Raw genomic sequence first — 16,228 nt, forward strand, 5'->3', positions numbered from 1 at the left:
CGATCAGGTGATGAAATAGAGCGGGCGAGCGGTTCGGTGAGGGCGACGTGCGCGCGGGAAGTGCGCGGCGGGCGCAAGTGGTGGGGGCCCGTTTTGTCGTTTGAGATGGTGTCGCTTGGGCAGCCGCGTGATCGCCGGAAGAGACACGGGGTGAGGACGTGGCGCGGCCGTCCGGCGAGGTGGGTGCGTGCCGACCAAGCATTACATTACCGGCGATACAAGCATTACATTACCGGCGATACAGCATTTATCAGTGAGCTCCGATAACGTTAATCGGTTGAAAATCGGTGAAAAATCGCCAAAACCGATCGGTGAAGGGACCCAAATTCAAAAAAACGAAAATCGATAATTTATCATCGATAATCGATGCAAACCGAACGATTTATCGCTTCGCCTACTGAAAATATGTTTTGGCAGTGGAAAAAATATAAAGGTTTGATAGCATTTAATTTTTTAGGTTATATATTGTATTATATTAGATAAATTACACATATATGCACAATTTTGCACTTGAAGCCAATGCCAATCTTCTCTCCATGTTCCCAAACTAAGTCCTGATTATCAGACATTCACCTGCAAGAGGGAAATCGAACCATGTCTGTGTCAAAATTATACTACGAATAAATGATACTCACTCTTAATTTGTACCATTTAGGCATACAATATAAAGTAAAGGCATGCACCTTGTTTTCCTATTTAACATAGCATATTGTACAACAATAAATTTTTCTCCGGGACTAATATCTAAAACTGTAGCCTAGATTTTAGATCTGTGATACAACCAACAATTCAAGGAATATTGTATACCAATGTAGTATATTTGGCCAAATCGGTGAGTAGAAATACAAAAGAAGCTGACCTGAACTGAAAATCATCCGATACAAAATCGATAATCAACGATTTACCTCGATTATCGACGCCACGATCACAGCTCCCTCGCTCCCAGCTGCAGCATCATCGATAATCGCCGCATATATATCGATTATCGGCCTTAATCGCACGAAAAATATTTTTTCCCTAAGCAAACAATTATTGCTTTCAACATGTGGCAACACTCTAAAATCAAGAGAAGGTCTAGTTTTTTATAAAAATAAGTTCTCTACTTTTTATGAATTTTTTAAAAATTTTGAATTTTCCATTGAAATCCACCGAAATTCCAGTCGGTTTATGTTTTCCGCTAGCATCGGTAACGATAAATTTCACCGATAATCACGATTATCGAGCGGTTTTGTATTCCATGGTGCCGACACGGCCGGCACCCGGGCCGGCCACAGGGTGCGTACAAAGCCCTGCCGTCTCGCCACCGCAAGATGGCCATTGGCCAACGGAAGGACCTCCGAATCTAACATCGCCGTCTCATTCTGCTAGGTGTACCATTGATAGGTAATAGGTTCCTCGCTTCGATCCAGCACCGCGGCCTCACTCTGGATGTACTGTTGATAGGCGCCTAGCTCAGACGTTGGCATCGCCGTCACATCATCAGCGTTGTGTGTACATTTTGAAAGTTTAAGGACCAGGAACAACCCGAGCTAAGTTTAAGGATCGGCATTGTATTTTACTCTTTCAAGATGAGTCTTTCATATTGAGATGTAATCGGGAGAGGAATGTCTCAGCTCCATTATTAGACCCTCATGGGGGCTTTTGGGTCTTGTACCCGTACAATTTTGGCGTGCTGCCGACGTGTATTTCCACCCGACGCGTATGACATTTGGTAGAGAAGTCCAGGAACCAGGCCCGAACCAACCAAGCACACTCTTGAAGAGCCCCTCCAGTCAGGTGGCGGCTTAGAGCGTCAGTCATATGCAGACGTGAGGTGGGATCAGCTTCCCCGGGTTCATGATGTTGTTGGGATCCAGCGCGGCCTTTATCCTTTTCATGGTCCGGAGTGACTCGATGCCCAACTCCTTCTCCAGGTACTGCAAAAGGAACAAAAGTGTCCATCAATAATGAGGCGATGATATGGCATCTATTGGTGTTCAGCAGTTTTCAACTTTTTATGCCATCACTTCGGGGAGAGGGAGGGAGAGGTAACGTCAGCAAGCTTTTGCATCTGTAGAGGAAACAAGTGACTGATACTTGCCTTCATTTTCCCTGTGCCAACACCATGCTCTCCTGTGCATGTACCTGTTTGACACCAGACACGTTAATATTTTCGACCAATAGTGACTGCAAAAAAGGATATAAAAACAGAAAGGCAGCTATGTGGTTCAAGACAGTTATATGTGAGAGCAAGCAAACTCAGTAGACAAAAGGTAGACTATTCGTACCTTCCATTGACAGAGCTGTATGGACCATGAAATGGTTTAGTCTCTCTGCTTCCTTCCGTTGGTCTTCTTTACTTGGATCAAACAGGATAATTGTGTGGAAGTTTCCATCACCAGCATGAGCAATAACCAGACTGGAAACATAAATAGTCAGAGTAAATGTCTTCACTCTTCACAACCAATAAAAATTCAGAATTCACTGAAGCTACTCTAAGACAATGCTGTCCCGCATATTGTCAAACAGCCTCTCTTTCCTATATTTATGATCGTGAAAGAGGTGGCCGTTTCTTGCATTACATGCGTAGTATTAGTGCCACTGAGAAATTGAGACTAGCACATTTGAACAAGAGGAACTTCATACCAAGTCAATGGAGACGCATCAAGTAGCCACTTTGATGTAGATATACATTCAGCAAGTCTGGACAAAGGAACACAAACATCCTGCACAAGAAACAGATACGGTGGCATTAGGAGAATTGTTACAGATCATGCAATATTAACTGACAACGTGTTCTGTTATGATTGCCATGATAACAATAACCTTTTGGACAAGCTACACCAGGAAATTGAATCTAACAAATTTCTAGCAAGAAAAAACAAAGGCTTCATTTATTCAAACAAGGGCACGCTAAGAAATATTATCATCCGATAACTGAGTGTCCTGTTGAGACTGACAACTGAGAAGCAAGCATTAAAGCACACAATACATAACACTAGATGTGGCTCCTGGCTACTACAATGACGTATATATGTATTAACATGTAGTAAGAAAACAAACCGTTATCATAGCTTCATAATCAGGTTTCATAGCGAAACCAGCCCAAAGTGCCTCCTTCCTGATCTGCACTTGAAGGGCTGAGTATTGTTACAAACATACTCCAATACCATAGATCATTTGCAATATGTGATGCTAATATTATATACAAGTCGAAGCAAATTAATTCTGTATGAAACATGTGAACATGCGTGCAAGATCATATAGAACCAAAAGGAAAAATCAATATATTGGATAGTGGAAAATGTACTGCCTCTTCAGATTAAAAGCTCTACTGACCTTCCATAATTCTGCTTTAGCATCCGGCTCCTCAACAAAAACAAAATCTGATCCACGGTGTTCGCTAGCAATTTTTTGAACCAAGAGAGTTTGTTCAAGTGCATATGCTTCTGGATATTTGCAAGGGGGGAGATGTGAACAAAGAAAAGGAAGTAATCAGTAATTGATCACATACTGGAACAACGGCTGAAGTTTAACAACTTTTATGAGTTCAAAAGAGTTTCAAATTAGCACTTACCAGAACCAAAGAAATTATATTATTATACTGCAGATCACAAGAGGTGTCATATAGCAAAACTGGACGTGTGTTTGAAATCAAGTGGTTTTGGTATACATACATCCTTCATAATCTTGGCTGATATCTCTCCAATTTTCTATCAAATATAGTGTTCTGAAAGTTTTCCTGACAGTAGCACGGTTTTCTATTAAATATAAAGTTCTGAAAGTTCCCTAGACAGTAGCATGTACCGAAGTGAATTTTTTAAAGAATACTTAAGAGATGTGTGCATATAGACAGTTGGTGATTGCATATAAAAGATGGACAAATGCCATGGCTACATGCGAACTTCTTGTTCATCTGACTCCATTCATACAGCAGCTTATTCAAATAAATTCAATTCAGGGGAATAAGCAATGCCACCATAGTCCATAGATGCATAATGCTGAACAGCTGATCATATAGTAAGTTGCATTACCTGTTCCTATGAATTCAAACATCAAGGTCGGCACTTCAGGCAAGTTTTTACCATTTGCCATGTTTATTGCCCTTATCTGAACCTCATCCAACAATTCCACTCTTGAAACCTAGTCGTGTAGAAAAGAAAACATAAATATTGGCAAACTGCAAGAGCATTGCAGACTGCCACTGATACACATAGATAAAAGTTCCACAAAAACATTTTTATTTCAAAGTTGACTTAAAAGCTTAAGAAATATATCAAAGAACATAATATTCAGCTACATGCAGCAAAATAGGGGCCAAATTCTGCACATTCACTTCATACGAAACACAGGACATCAAATGTTTCACACCTGAATATCATGGTCACTGCAAAGAAAGAAAATCAGCAGGGAAAAGACAAACCTGTATCCCAGAAAGCATTGTTGCAATAGCAACATCAGCAGCATCCTTAATTGTTTTAAAATTGCACATTGCAACCTGAAATAGCAGAAACATGTAGGCTGAGGGCCTCCATAGCTAAAATGAAAACAAAAGAGATGCATAGTGCAGAGGAAAAAAATCAGCACAAAACTAGTGAATTCATATCATGAAGTCGTCTTTCTTTAGAAAGAATAGAAAATTTTCCTAAGCAAACAATATCATACATTAAAGGTTTGTACACACCGCACTATGTTGAGATTCAAGCCTATACAAACAAGTTCATGATGGTAGCAAAATATTGAGTTTCTAAAATCACTCACCACAGAATGAGATGGAAGCTTTTGAAGCCGTAAAGTCACTTCTGTAATTACACCCAAAGTTCCTTCGCTTCCAATTATCAAACGAGCAAGATCATACCTGACATTCAACAAGGCAGAGGTAAAGAAAGTTGTGAAAACCGATAGCAGGAAAATGGCATACATATGTAACACAGATAAACCAAGCAGTGAAAATATAATTCACTCCTAAAACAAAACAATAAGGGGGTTATTCTGACAATAAGGAGAGTGTCTTCCATACCCAGCTGCACTCTTTCGAGCCCGGGAACCTGTCTTGATAACATCACCATTTGGTAAAACAGCCTGCATAATACCAATAAGAATTTACTTTTTGTATGCCTAACCAATACAATGTAATTTTTTTTATGATATAGGAATAAGGGAAAACTACCTGAAGATTAATCACATTATCCCGCATTGTTCCATACCTACAAACTAGGAAGAAAGCCATAAAAGCCATTTAAAAGTTATAATACAAAGCTAGCAAACAAATATATGCATTGACGTATCGCTCTTATGGTTGCATGTTCGTGTAATGAGGGTTTATGGTTGTACTACAGAACCTTGAATGTAACCTGAAAAATATAAGGAATAAATGAGTAATTACCTCACAGCTAATGAACCAGAACAGCGAGTAGCACACATCCCTCCAATTGTGGCCCCAGGCCCTGAAGATCAAATTACTTTTTTCAGCTAAAACACCAAGCTTAAATCACACGAGTGTTTGGGTTTCATAAGCATGAAGAACTTAACATGGTTTTACTTCTAGATATGATATGCTTTGATGATATTCCCGGAGAATGATATTTGGAATTAAACATATATATATGAAGTCATAGAAGCAACAAAGTAAAAATGGAGTTGCTGTATTAGGGAAATAATGGATGTATTCCTCCAAACCCTAGAAGGGTGGGGTATATAGATCCTATACATGGGCCTCTAGATGGGCCTCTATACATGGGCTCACATATACACCAACATCCCCCGCAGTCTGAACTACCGGCGCAGCAGTGTTCAAGACTGGACAACAAGAAAGCCAACACCCCCCGCAGTCTGAACAACCGGCGCAGCGGTGTTCAACACTGGACAAGAAGAGAGTATAAAGAGAGTACAAAGGGCAAATACCCCCCGCAGCCACAACTAGCCACTTGCTACGTTGAGGCTGGAGCGAAACTCTGAGAAGGTCGAGGAGGGTAGTCTTTTGGTGAAGATGTCGGCAAACTGGGAGGTAGTCGGGACATGGAGTATCCGAACATCGCCGATGGCGACCCTGTTGCGCATGAAGTGCAGGTCGATCTCCACATGCTTCGTCCGCTGATGCTGGACGGAGTTGGTGGAGAGATACACGGCGCTGACGTTGTCACAGTAGACGAGCGTACTCTTGGCGAGTGGGCTGTGGAGCTCCGCCAAGAGCTGTCGTAGTCAGGACGCCTCCGCTACGCCGTTAGCGACAGCACGGTACTCCGCCTCGACACTGGAGCGGGAGACAACCGGCTGCCGCTTGGACGACCAGGAGACCAGATTGCCGCCCAGGAAGACGGCGTAGCCGGAAGTGGAGCGGCGAGTGTCCGGACAACCAGCCCAGTCAGCGTCGGTGTAGACAACCAGCTTAGCAGAGGACGAGTGGTGAAGAACCAGGCTGAGGTCCACAGTGCCAGGGACGTAGCGGAGGAGACGCTTCAGCGCAGCAAGATGTGACTCCCGGGGATCATGCATATGGAGACAGACCTGCTGAACAACGTAGGTGAGGTCCGGCCTGATGAAGGTGAGGTACTGCAAAGCGCCGGCCAGACTCCGATAGGCAGTAGGATCAGCCACCGGATCACCCAGATCAGCAGACAGCTTCGCCTAAGTGTCAACAGGAGTGGAGCAGGGCTTGCAATCAGTTATCCCAGCCCGCTCCAGAATATCAAGTGCGTACTGCCGCTGGTGAAGGAGAAGACTAGACGGGCGAGGCTCAACAGTGACGCTCAAGAAGTGGTGGAGCTGACCAAAATCCTTCATAGCAAACTCCTGCTGCAGAGAGGAGATGACACTCTGAAGCAACTGCTGACTGGAGACTGTGAGCACAATGTCATCGACATAGAGCAGTAGATAGGCAGTCTCATCCCCACGGCGGTAGATAAAGAGAGACGTGTCAGACTTGGCCTCGGTGAACCCCAATGTCAGTAAGAACGTGGCGAACCGAGAATACCAAGCCCACGGAGCCTGCTTCAGACTATAGAGACTTGTTGAGTCGGCAGACCATGTCCGGACGACTGGAGTCTACAAATCCCGCTGGCTGAGAGCAGTAGACTGTCTCTGACAGAGTGCCGTGAAGAAAGGCATTCTTCACATCCAACTGGTGCACAAGCCAAGAGCGAGAGAGTGCAAGCGAGAGGACCATGCGCACAGTAGCAGGCTTCACCACTGGACTGAAGGTCTCATCATAGTACACACCAGGCCGCTGGGTGAACCCCCGGAGAACCCAGCGAGCTTTGTAGCGCTCCAGTGTGCCGTCAGCCCGACGCTTATGCGTCCAGATCCACTTGCCAGTCATCACATTGCAACCAGACGGACGCGGCACGAGGTCCCACGTCTGGTTGGCGAGAAGAGCCGCGTACTCCTCTTCCATCGCGCGACGCCAGTGAGGATCCGATAAGGCGTCGCGGACAGAGGAGGGTACCAGAGAGACCCGCGGCTCTCCCTCGGTGGCGGAAAGAGTCGCGGCCTGAGACGCCATCCGCCGAGTCACCATGGGATGGATATGCCGAGGATCCCAATGGATGACTGGCGGGTGGTACACCGCCGGCTCGGCTCATGAGGGAGCCGGTGGAGGCGGCGGCGGCGACGGCTCCGGTGTAGGCGTCGCAGGAGCCTCCGGAGCCGGAGGAGGCGCCGGTGTCGGCGCCGAACGACGCCGGTACACCTGCACAGGTGCAGGGGAAGGCACCGGGGCCGCGCGTGGCGCAGCAGGAATCACCGGAAGCGGTGCCGGTGTACCGAGAAAACCTGCAGGGAAAGGACAGACAGGTAACGGTGGCTGAACCACCGGGTCAGTCGCAAACAGTGAATCCAACTCGGGGTCAGAAGAAGTTGTGGAGGAGGTGGAGTACGGAAAATCCGACTCGTCAAAGACGACGTGTCGGGAGATCAAGACACGGCGAGAGGTGAGGTCAAAGCATCGGTACCCCTTGTGGTCAGTGGAGTACCCAAATAACACACAATGAGTCGAGCGGGGCGCCAGCTTATGAGAAGCGGTGGCGGAGGTGTTAGGGTAACACGCACACCCGAATACCTGAAGGTGGTCGTAGCGAGGAGGGGTACCGAACAGAGCGTGGTGTGGAGTGGGAGAAGGAAAATGAGTGGACGGAAGACGGTTGAGCAAGTAGGTGGCGGTGTGGAGGCTCTCAGCCCAGAAGCGCGGGTGCAGAGAGGCCTGGATCAGAAGGGTACACACGACGTCGTTCGTCGTGCGAATCATCCGCTCAGCCTTGCCGTTCTGAGGAGTGGTATACGGACAAGACATGCGCAGCTGAACACCCCGAGAGAGGAAGAAGGAACGGGAGGTGGTGTTATCGAACTCACGCCCGTTGTCACACTGGACGGCCTTAATGGTGAGGCCGAACTGAGTAGACACCCAGGCAAAGAAGTGGAGGAGGGTGGGGAAGGTCTCAGACTTGGCGCGCAAAAGAAAAGTCCAAGAGTAATGAGAGAAATCATCCACCACGACAAGATAATATTTATAGCTAGACATGCTGAGTACAGGAGATGTCCACAGGTCACAGTGAACAAGATCAAAAGCATGCGCAGCATGCGAAGAAGAAGAAGAAAAAGGAAGTCTAACATGACGACCTAACTGGCACGCATAACAGAGGTGCTCAGCAGGAGTTCTAGTACATGGAACATAGGTACTACGACTGAGCTGAGCCAAATCGTCGCGGCCGGGGTGTCCAAGCCGGCGGTGCCAGGTGGTGGAAGAAGGCGTCACGGCAAAAGCGGCAAACAGAGAAGAAGTCGAAGGCGGAGCAGCGGAAGCAGGAAGCCGAAGAGTGTAAAGGGGCCCCGGGCTGTCACATCGGAGGAGCGGACGCCGGGAAGCCGAATCCTTCACAGTAAGACCAGAAGAGTCAAATTCGATGGAACAAGAGTTATCGGCAGTAAACTGGCAAATGGAAAGAAGGTTGTGAACCATCTGAGGAGCAACAAGGACATTAGGAAGGCGAAAAGAACCAGGAGCAGAATCTACGGCGGTGACGGGAAGGCAAGACCCATCACCAACCATGATGGAAGAAGGACAAGAGGGGTAAGAGGGTCGGACAGAAGAGAGGATACCGGCATCAGGGGTGGTGTGGAAGGAGGCACCGGAGTCGGCGATCCACTCAGTGCTGACCGGCGGCGTCAGTCCCATGGTGCTGAAGGACTGCGCCAGAGCGGTCTGGTCCCACCCCCAGGCCAGGTCGGCTGCTAGCTGGGCTGAGCGGGCGGGGTCCAGGACGGCGCGGAGAAGGGAGCAACACCGGTGAACATGGCCTCCGGCTGGAGCTGAGGACGAGGCCCCCCTCCTGGACCCTGGAACGGCCACATCGAGATGCGCCTTGACCATGGGTTGCTGAAGGATGGCCATGGCGTACCTCCAGGGGCAGGGGCAGGAGTGGGAGCGGGAGCCGGAGTCGGCGCGCCCCGACAGCCCCCACCGGCACCGAAACCCGCAGAAGCAGGGCCACCAGTGCCGCCACCACCCCGTCCCTCCCCGCCGACGACGTCTACGCCCCCTCCCCCCACCTCCGGTCTGCCCGGCGGGAGCAGCACCAAGGAGGGAGGTGGCAGGAGCGGCGGAGGAGGCCGGCGGAGCAGTGACGGGCGCGGTGGGGGTGGACGAGGACGATCCGGGAGCGAGACCCCTGGTGATCTCCTCGAGGGCGAGGTCGTCCCGGACCCGCAGGAAGGAGGGGAAGGGCCTCTGGCAGGTGATCCAGGTCTTCAGGTGGTCATAGGTGCTGCTCAGGCCCCGCAGGACATTGAGCACCAGGACCCGATTGGACACTGGACACCCGAGGTCGTGAAGGGCATCGGCCATGCCCTTCATCCGCCGGCAGAACTCACCCACGGAGAGGTCCCCCTGCGCGAAGGTGCGGAAGGTGACGTCGAGCTGGAGGGCGCGGAACTTGGCGTTGCTGAGGAACTGCCCCTCGAGCGCCACCCAGGCCTGTCGCGCGGTGCCGCTGTGGGTCCTGACGAGGTTCTGAAGATCTAGGGAGATGGTCTCAAAGATCCAGGACATGGCGACGCTGTCGAAGCGCAGCCACACCACATCCTGCGCCTCGATCGGCGTGTCGAGGAGGACGTGGTCATCGAGGGCGTAGCGGCGGAGGGCGAGCAGAACCTGGTCCCGCCAGCGTCCGTAAGAGGAGGACGTGGGGTCGAGGAGGACGGTGACCAGGGCCCTGATGTTCTGGACGCCGGAGGCTTGGAGGTGGAGCTGGGCGACCATGGGGTCGGTCGGGTCGTGCCGGGGTCCAGATCCAGCGGGCGCGGCCTGGTGAGAGGAAGAGGCGCCGTGCTCGGGGACGACGGGCTGCTGGCCGGAGGAGACATGGATGTGGTGCTCCGCCTTGGCGACCCGAAGAGCGAGGGCATCGGCCGTGGCACGCTCGTGCTCCCAAGCGAGGGCCGCCACGCGGACCCGCTCCTGCGCCGCCGAAGCCTCCGACTTGCCGGCGAGGAGGGCCGCGGCGAGAGCGGCGTCGGCCTGCTGCCCACGGAAGGCGGCGGCGGCGAGCGGCGCATCCGCAGGGGCCATCCCGAGGCCCGACCACGCGGGATCGGGCGTGGCGGCGGCGGCCTGCTTGGCCGCAGCGATCGCGGCGCGGTGGGCCGCAGTGGCAGCGGCGGCCGCATCACCGGCCGGCGGCTGCAGGGGGCCGGTAGCACCGCCCGCGCCACCTGCGCCCGCACCCCCTGCGCCCGCGCCAGCAGTGGCGGCGGCGGCGGCAACAGGGGCACGCTGGGCAGCGGCGGCGGCGGCAGGAGGGGCACGCTGGGCAGCGGCGGCGGCGGCTCCCCCCGCGCCCCCTGCGCCCGCGCCCCCCGCGCCCGCAGTGGCGGCGGCTGCAGGGCGGGATCGGGGCCGGGAGGAGGAGGAGGAGGCGGGCCGCCCGCGCCGGGAGGGCCCGCGTCGACGGCTGCAGCCAGCGCGACGGCGGCGTAGGGCGGCCGCGGGCCTCCCAGAGCAGAGGGGGGGGGCGCCCAGAGCAGAGCCGGAGCCGGCGGCCGGGACCCATTGGTTGGCGCCGGCCGGGATCCACGCAGCAGAGGAGCTGCCGCCGGGAAAGGAAGAGAGGGGAGGAAAGGAGGAGAGGGGGGAGGTGCCGGCGGCCGGCGGCCGGCCATGGCTACCGGCGGCGGCGGCGGCTGGGAGGGGAGGGAGGAGAGGGAGAGAGGAAACCCTAGGCTAATGATACCATGTATTAGGGAAATAATGGATGTATTCCTCCAAACCCTAGAAGGGTGGGGTATATAGATCATATATATGTGCCTCTATACATGGGCTCACATATACACCAACAGTTACTAAATATGGCTATATTCTACAAATACTTCAATCAAGACTTCAAAAGACAGGTACTAATTACCAGCCGAGTATCATGATGATGCATTGAAATTTACACAAATCAATAGAGAACTATGCCTTATCAACTGCTATTAAGTTAAACTGGATGCAATTCCACATTGATTGGTTCATAACAGGGTTCCCTGAACAAATTAACGAGAATTTTATATAAGGTTATATGAACAAGGAACAAGGACATTCCTGGATCAAGAGGGAAAAAGAGGCCATATGGCTTCAGGTACTCATTCAGCTCTATCCATCCAACTCCAGGTTCAACAACTACATCCATATCCTCAACGTGGAGGGATTTGATTTTCTGTTAAAAAAAATAATGCAATGATGAACCACACAACCACATTAGAAGAAAGGAAACACAGTAGATTGTGGAGGCCCCAATATCCTAGAGCTTTTTATCTAACTCATTCACAAACAGTTCGTTTACATAACATCATTAACACTTAGTTGTAGGCTTGTAGCTATATGAAGGGCGGGCCTGGTGCAACGGTAGAGCCTACCGTCTGTAACCGGAAGGTCCCGGATTCGAGCCCCAGCCTCTGCACATTTGTGTGGGTAAGGCTTGGGGCTTAAAGACAATCCTTCCCCAGACCCCGCACAGTGCGGGAAGCCTACGGCACTGGGTACGCCCTTTTTTGTTTAATGTTTACCTTCATCAAGGTCATGTCGATGCAAACACCACCATGTGGTGCCAATGTGTGACCCTCAATCGAGGTAGCCCCACCATATGGTACAATTGGAATCTGAACACAAGTAAAAAGAACATAAATTAGATCAAATCAAACTTTAGAAGAAATGCAAAAAGTCTGCTTCTTAACCCTAACTTACTGTAGCAAGAAAGCCAATAATGAAGCTGCAGAACCTCAATTGTAGAATACATGAACATTACTTTCTTTATTAAGAAATGGAAGCATAACTTTTGCATGTCCTACGAAAAAGCCATTTCTGTAAACTGGGGTAGTGTTGCATGATATAACAAAAGATAAACCAATTCCAGCATGGATAACTTGATGAAGTTCAGTTATGCACATATAGCATGTGATTAGTGAGCACTTAGAGCATCACAGAAAACACATATTTGAAATGGAAAAATGACTAGTTCAAAAGATTATCAACGCTTAGTGAATAATCTACTGTCAAAACACAGTAAAATGTAATCTACCACAGCAATTGCCCCGGACAGGCAAGTCTCCAAAGCTGTTGTGTCGATCCTATTTATTTGCACCAACGAGAAGGATAGCGTACCTTGTACTTGTTACAGGCCACCACAATCTTCTGTACCTCATCTTGCGTGCTGCAACGAAGGCGTCACATCGTCATTACTAGAAAAAGGACCATTCAGGGAATGAACGCTTCAGATATGTGTAACGACCCGGCCCGGGAGAACGGCTAAGATTTACTCTATACATTGAGTAAAACACACCTGCTAAATAACTCTCTTGCGCTTTCGTCCTCGCTTCGTGCAAAAGATTCGAACCGGAGTTACTAGCTTCCCAGAGACCGGCTATTTAAGCTGGTTCGGCTCCCTCACCGTTTCTAGTTTGGGACTAAGAGGCAGTGCCGCGGCGCTACATACAGTAACCGTGCGCTACAGTAACCCACGCGACCCAGTTGGCCCGTGGGCCGTGACAATATGAAACGGTTTTGGCACATCCCAACACCATCAATTTTACGCAACCCATTTTAGGCAAAAAACTTGAATAGCATCTCTTAACCCAGCCCTGAGGTTTAGCAAAGCATGGTTACTGGAGTATTAGCAAGCATTATCACCTCGGGAACACGACGACGTCGGGCACGTTGGCTGCCTTGTGGAAGCTGTTCTGCGGCGTGCCATGGAAGCTCCTCTCGTCGTAGTCCACCGTCAGGTTCTCCTGCCCAAAAGGAGGGAAAAAACCACACTCTCAGGCAGCCGTCCACTCATCCGCCAGAAGAAACATCGAACACTCGGCGTGCGCGCATCATGGCCATCGCCGTACTCGAGCTCAAGGCACCGACGGCAACCCGAATCACCAGACTCACCCCGAGGAAGGACGCGAGCTCGTCGATGAACTCCTGCGGCACGCGGCGGTGCTCCCCTTCCACGACCAGCTCCGTGCTGTCCTTGCCCCCGACCCTGGACCAAAAGCAAGCAGAGAGACAATCAGGCGTGGTCAGCTCAGCCCGGTTGGGCACTGGGAAGGGAAGCGTCGAGGAAGGGACTGGGCGCGGGCGCGCACCGGTGGTCGGCGCCGGGGTCACAGAGGGCGACGGTTGCTCCCCCGGCGGCGGCAGCGGCGGCGGCGGCGAGGAAGGAGAGGAAGCGGGGGAGGCCGCGGGAGGCGGAGGAGGGGGGCGGGGCGGGGGCCGTGGGCTGCGGCTGGGTGGAGAGCGGGAGGCTGAGCGAGGACAGGGGGAGGAGCGCGCGGCGGGGGCGGGAGAGACGGAGGAGGGAGGCAGCCATGGCTGGCGGTGGTAAACTGGTGAGGCCGCGAGAGGCGAGCGATGGAGGTGGAGTTTGTGTCGATCACGGAGGGATCAGTTGAGCGAAGCCGGCCGCGAGTGAGCCAGAGCATCCGACACAGCGCACGGGTCGCCCACGCCTTCGCCTCGGGCGCCGCGCTCTGTTAAGTGTGCCACGAATCACGAGCCGTGCCCGTGACCCGCGCTCTTGGCTGAGGAGATTAGGACCAAGTTAATGTATAGATAAAGGGTTATCTCGAAGTGCCATTGTCAGCGCGTTTGTAGTCCAACGGTTAGGATAATTGCCTTCCAAGCAATAGACCCGGGTTCGACTCCCGGTAAACGCAAAGTTTTGGTATTGTATTTTTTTGTATTATTATGTGTTTTTCCTTTTCACTCTCAGATAGTCAGACTGAACACTGGGCAGAAGTAAGAAACAGTACTTTTGTGTATTGACCGAACCTTCTTTGCTTGTTATTCCTCATCCATGCTCAAATTGTCACCGGGCAGAAAGAAAAATAGTTATAGTGACAGTACTTTGCCTTATTGACCAAAACTGTTCTAAAGAAACTAAAAACGGTATTTTGCCTATTCGTGCAAAGAGTCCTTTTGAAAATGTCTTATGCTTTTTGCTTCAAAAGGAAAATATTATATGATCGGGTTTAGTATAATCTACTTGATATTGATGCACATTTAGCATGGTTACTATCAACAAACAAAGCAAATCAACTTTTTTTTCTCCCTATATCAGTATTTCTATCAACTTATCCATAGCGACCAACCTTCCCGAACCACATGTTTGGAAGGTTGGAAGATCTCTCTCTCTCTCAAGAAAAACTACGGCAGGCAAGAACCAACTTGAACTTTGTATTAATAGGAGATTGTTGCACATAAGGTTTGAGGTTGGAAGATCTTCATCTCCCTTGCTTCCAGTGGCGGATCTAAGGGGGGCTAGGGGGGCTCTAGCCCCCCTACCGCCTGGGACACCATGGAGCCCCCCTGAGCCCCTCAAGAATTTTTTGCGTTATCAATGGAGGAAGGGAGTGCTCAGGACTTCAGGAGCTCGAGGAAGAAGAAGCTTCAGCCCCCTATATTTTATTCCTGGATCCGCCCCTGCTTGCTTCCATTTTTACACTCTTTATTTTACCAGTTTATATTCTTATCTAATAGTACATTAGTGAGTTGTAATATAAATTATGATTTTGTAAGGAAATATAATTTTTGTGCGCGCATATATGCTGCCATTGGCCATGACGCCGTCACTGCAAGAATTTAGTAGCGCATAAATTAAGTTAGCACGCACGTCGGAGTATGTTTAGCGAGTGCGCCTCCCATGTTTCGAGCACATTGTGCTTAAATATTGTAACGTGCCCCTTTGTCTTAATAAAAATGGCGCCCTTCACCTTAAACACAGGCTGCAATTCAAAGAAATAATGAATGAACAAGGAAAAAAAGATCCAAAATATGTTTTCGTTTTTACATTTCCACCCTCCGTCTCCGTCCGAGGCTCCGAGCGGCCAAGCCAAGCCAAAGCCAAGCGCATAGAGGTGCGCGTGCCGCGTGCGCCCCGTCACCCTCCGTCCCTCCCCGCCGTCGCGCGTTATCCTCTTGCTCTTGCTCTTCCAATTCCAAACCCAAACCCCTCCCTCCCAATCCCAGCGGCATCCGATCCCCTCCCTTTTCCATTAGGGTTTATCTCCAGCGAGGCCGCGCGGCCGCGCCACCAATGGCGCTCGCGGGCCCTTCCTCGACGCTCCTCTCCTCATCCTCCTCCGCCTGCCTCCGCCGCCTCAACCCGCTGCTTCTCTCCGCCGCATGCCGCCGCCCGGCGGGGGGCCAGCGCCGCGCCGCTCGCAGGTTCTGCGCAGGTAGACGCAGTCGCGTGTAGCTCGTTGATTCTGCTGGGATGGCTTGTCGGCTGATTGAACTGTTCCGGTCTGTTCCGCTGCAGCGATTGCCTCCGAGGCGGATGCGTTCACCTCACCGGAGGTCGCGAAATCGTTCGACTTCACCAACGAGGAGCGGATTTACAAGTGGTAATTTCGCGTGTCTATGAGTAGTTTTTGCTTGCCTGTTTTGTTTTTGGATTCGTTTAAGGACGTTCTAATCAAGTCATAATAGGTGCTCATTCGGATTTCGGTCTGTAATTTGGCACATGCGCACAGCCTTTGATGCGGCACTAGTGTACTATATAGATTTTCAGCAGTTATCCTTCAATTTGAAAGTGGATCAATGCGTACTCTTATCGCTTTGATAGTGGTTTTCACAGATGATTTGGGTGCTCGCTTGTCCATTTCTGATTGTGGTCGCAATGAACTGTGATGGAATGGAATTCATATAAGTCCTGACATGCCAGTGCATTGTCAGTTGTTCCTTGCTCTCCGCAGAGTGGCATTATTTTTTTTCTTTATATCTGTGAATTAC

The 16,228-nt window shown here is 50.6% G+C and overlaps 2 protein-coding genes and 1 non-coding gene across 6 annotated transcripts in view; 2 read left to right on the forward strand and 1 right to left on the reverse strand.

Annotated features, from left to right (window-relative positions):
* Window positions 1-1,530: 1,530 nt before the first annotated feature.
* LOC120662568 (D-lactate dehydrogenase [cytochrome], mitochondrial-like) lies at window positions 1,531-13,893 on the reverse strand. The gene is made up of 18 exons (XM_039941692.1): window positions 13,582-13,893; window positions 13,385-13,478; window positions 13,136-13,236; window positions 12,611-12,659; window positions 12,016-12,108; window positions 11,552-11,666; window positions 5,366-5,426; window positions 5,150-5,186; window positions 5,000-5,061; window positions 4,741-4,837; window positions 4,403-4,477; window positions 4,014-4,122; window positions 3,319-3,428; window positions 3,043-3,105; window positions 2,626-2,705; window positions 2,268-2,398; window positions 2,081-2,124; window positions 1,531-1,916 (listed from the first exon to the last, which is right to left on the reverse strand). Exons 1-18 carry the CDS (start codon window positions 13,803-13,805, stop codon window positions 1,797-1,799), a joined length of 1,665 nt encoding a protein of 554 aa, XP_039797626.1. The 5' UTR covers window positions 13,806-13,893; the 3' UTR covers window positions 1,531-1,796.
* Window positions 13,894-14,079: 186 nt separating this feature from the next.
* Window positions 14,080-14,151, forward strand: TRNAG-UCC. The gene has a single exon. It is a non-coding gene; the product is annotated as a tRNA-Gly (tRNA).
* Window positions 14,152-15,367: 1,216 nt separating this feature from the next.
* Window positions 15,368-16,228, forward strand: part of LOC120662578 (valine--tRNA ligase, chloroplastic/mitochondrial 2-like) — a 35,664-nt gene continuing 34,803 nt past the window's right edge. Inside the window, exons 1-2 of one of the 4 annotated variants that reach the window (XM_039941704.1) lie at window positions 15,368-15,672; window positions 15,756-15,840. In XM_039941704.1, coding sequence (XP_039797638.1) covers window positions 15,531-15,672; window positions 15,756-15,840 — 227 coding nt within the window. In that variant the 5' untranslated portion in view covers window positions 15,368-15,530. The remainder of the gene's footprint in view (window positions 15,673-15,755; window positions 15,841-16,228) is intronic. The other 3 variants (XM_039941699.1, XM_039941717.1, XM_039941709.1) reach the window with 3 other exon arrangements.

The sequence above is a fragment of the Panicum virgatum genome, chromosome 2K (assembly GCF_016808335.1).
Source record: "Panicum virgatum strain AP13 chromosome 2K, P.virgatum_v5, whole genome shotgun sequence".
NCBI classification, from domain to species: Eukaryota; Viridiplantae; Streptophyta; class Magnoliopsida; order Poales; family Poaceae; genus Panicum; species Panicum virgatum.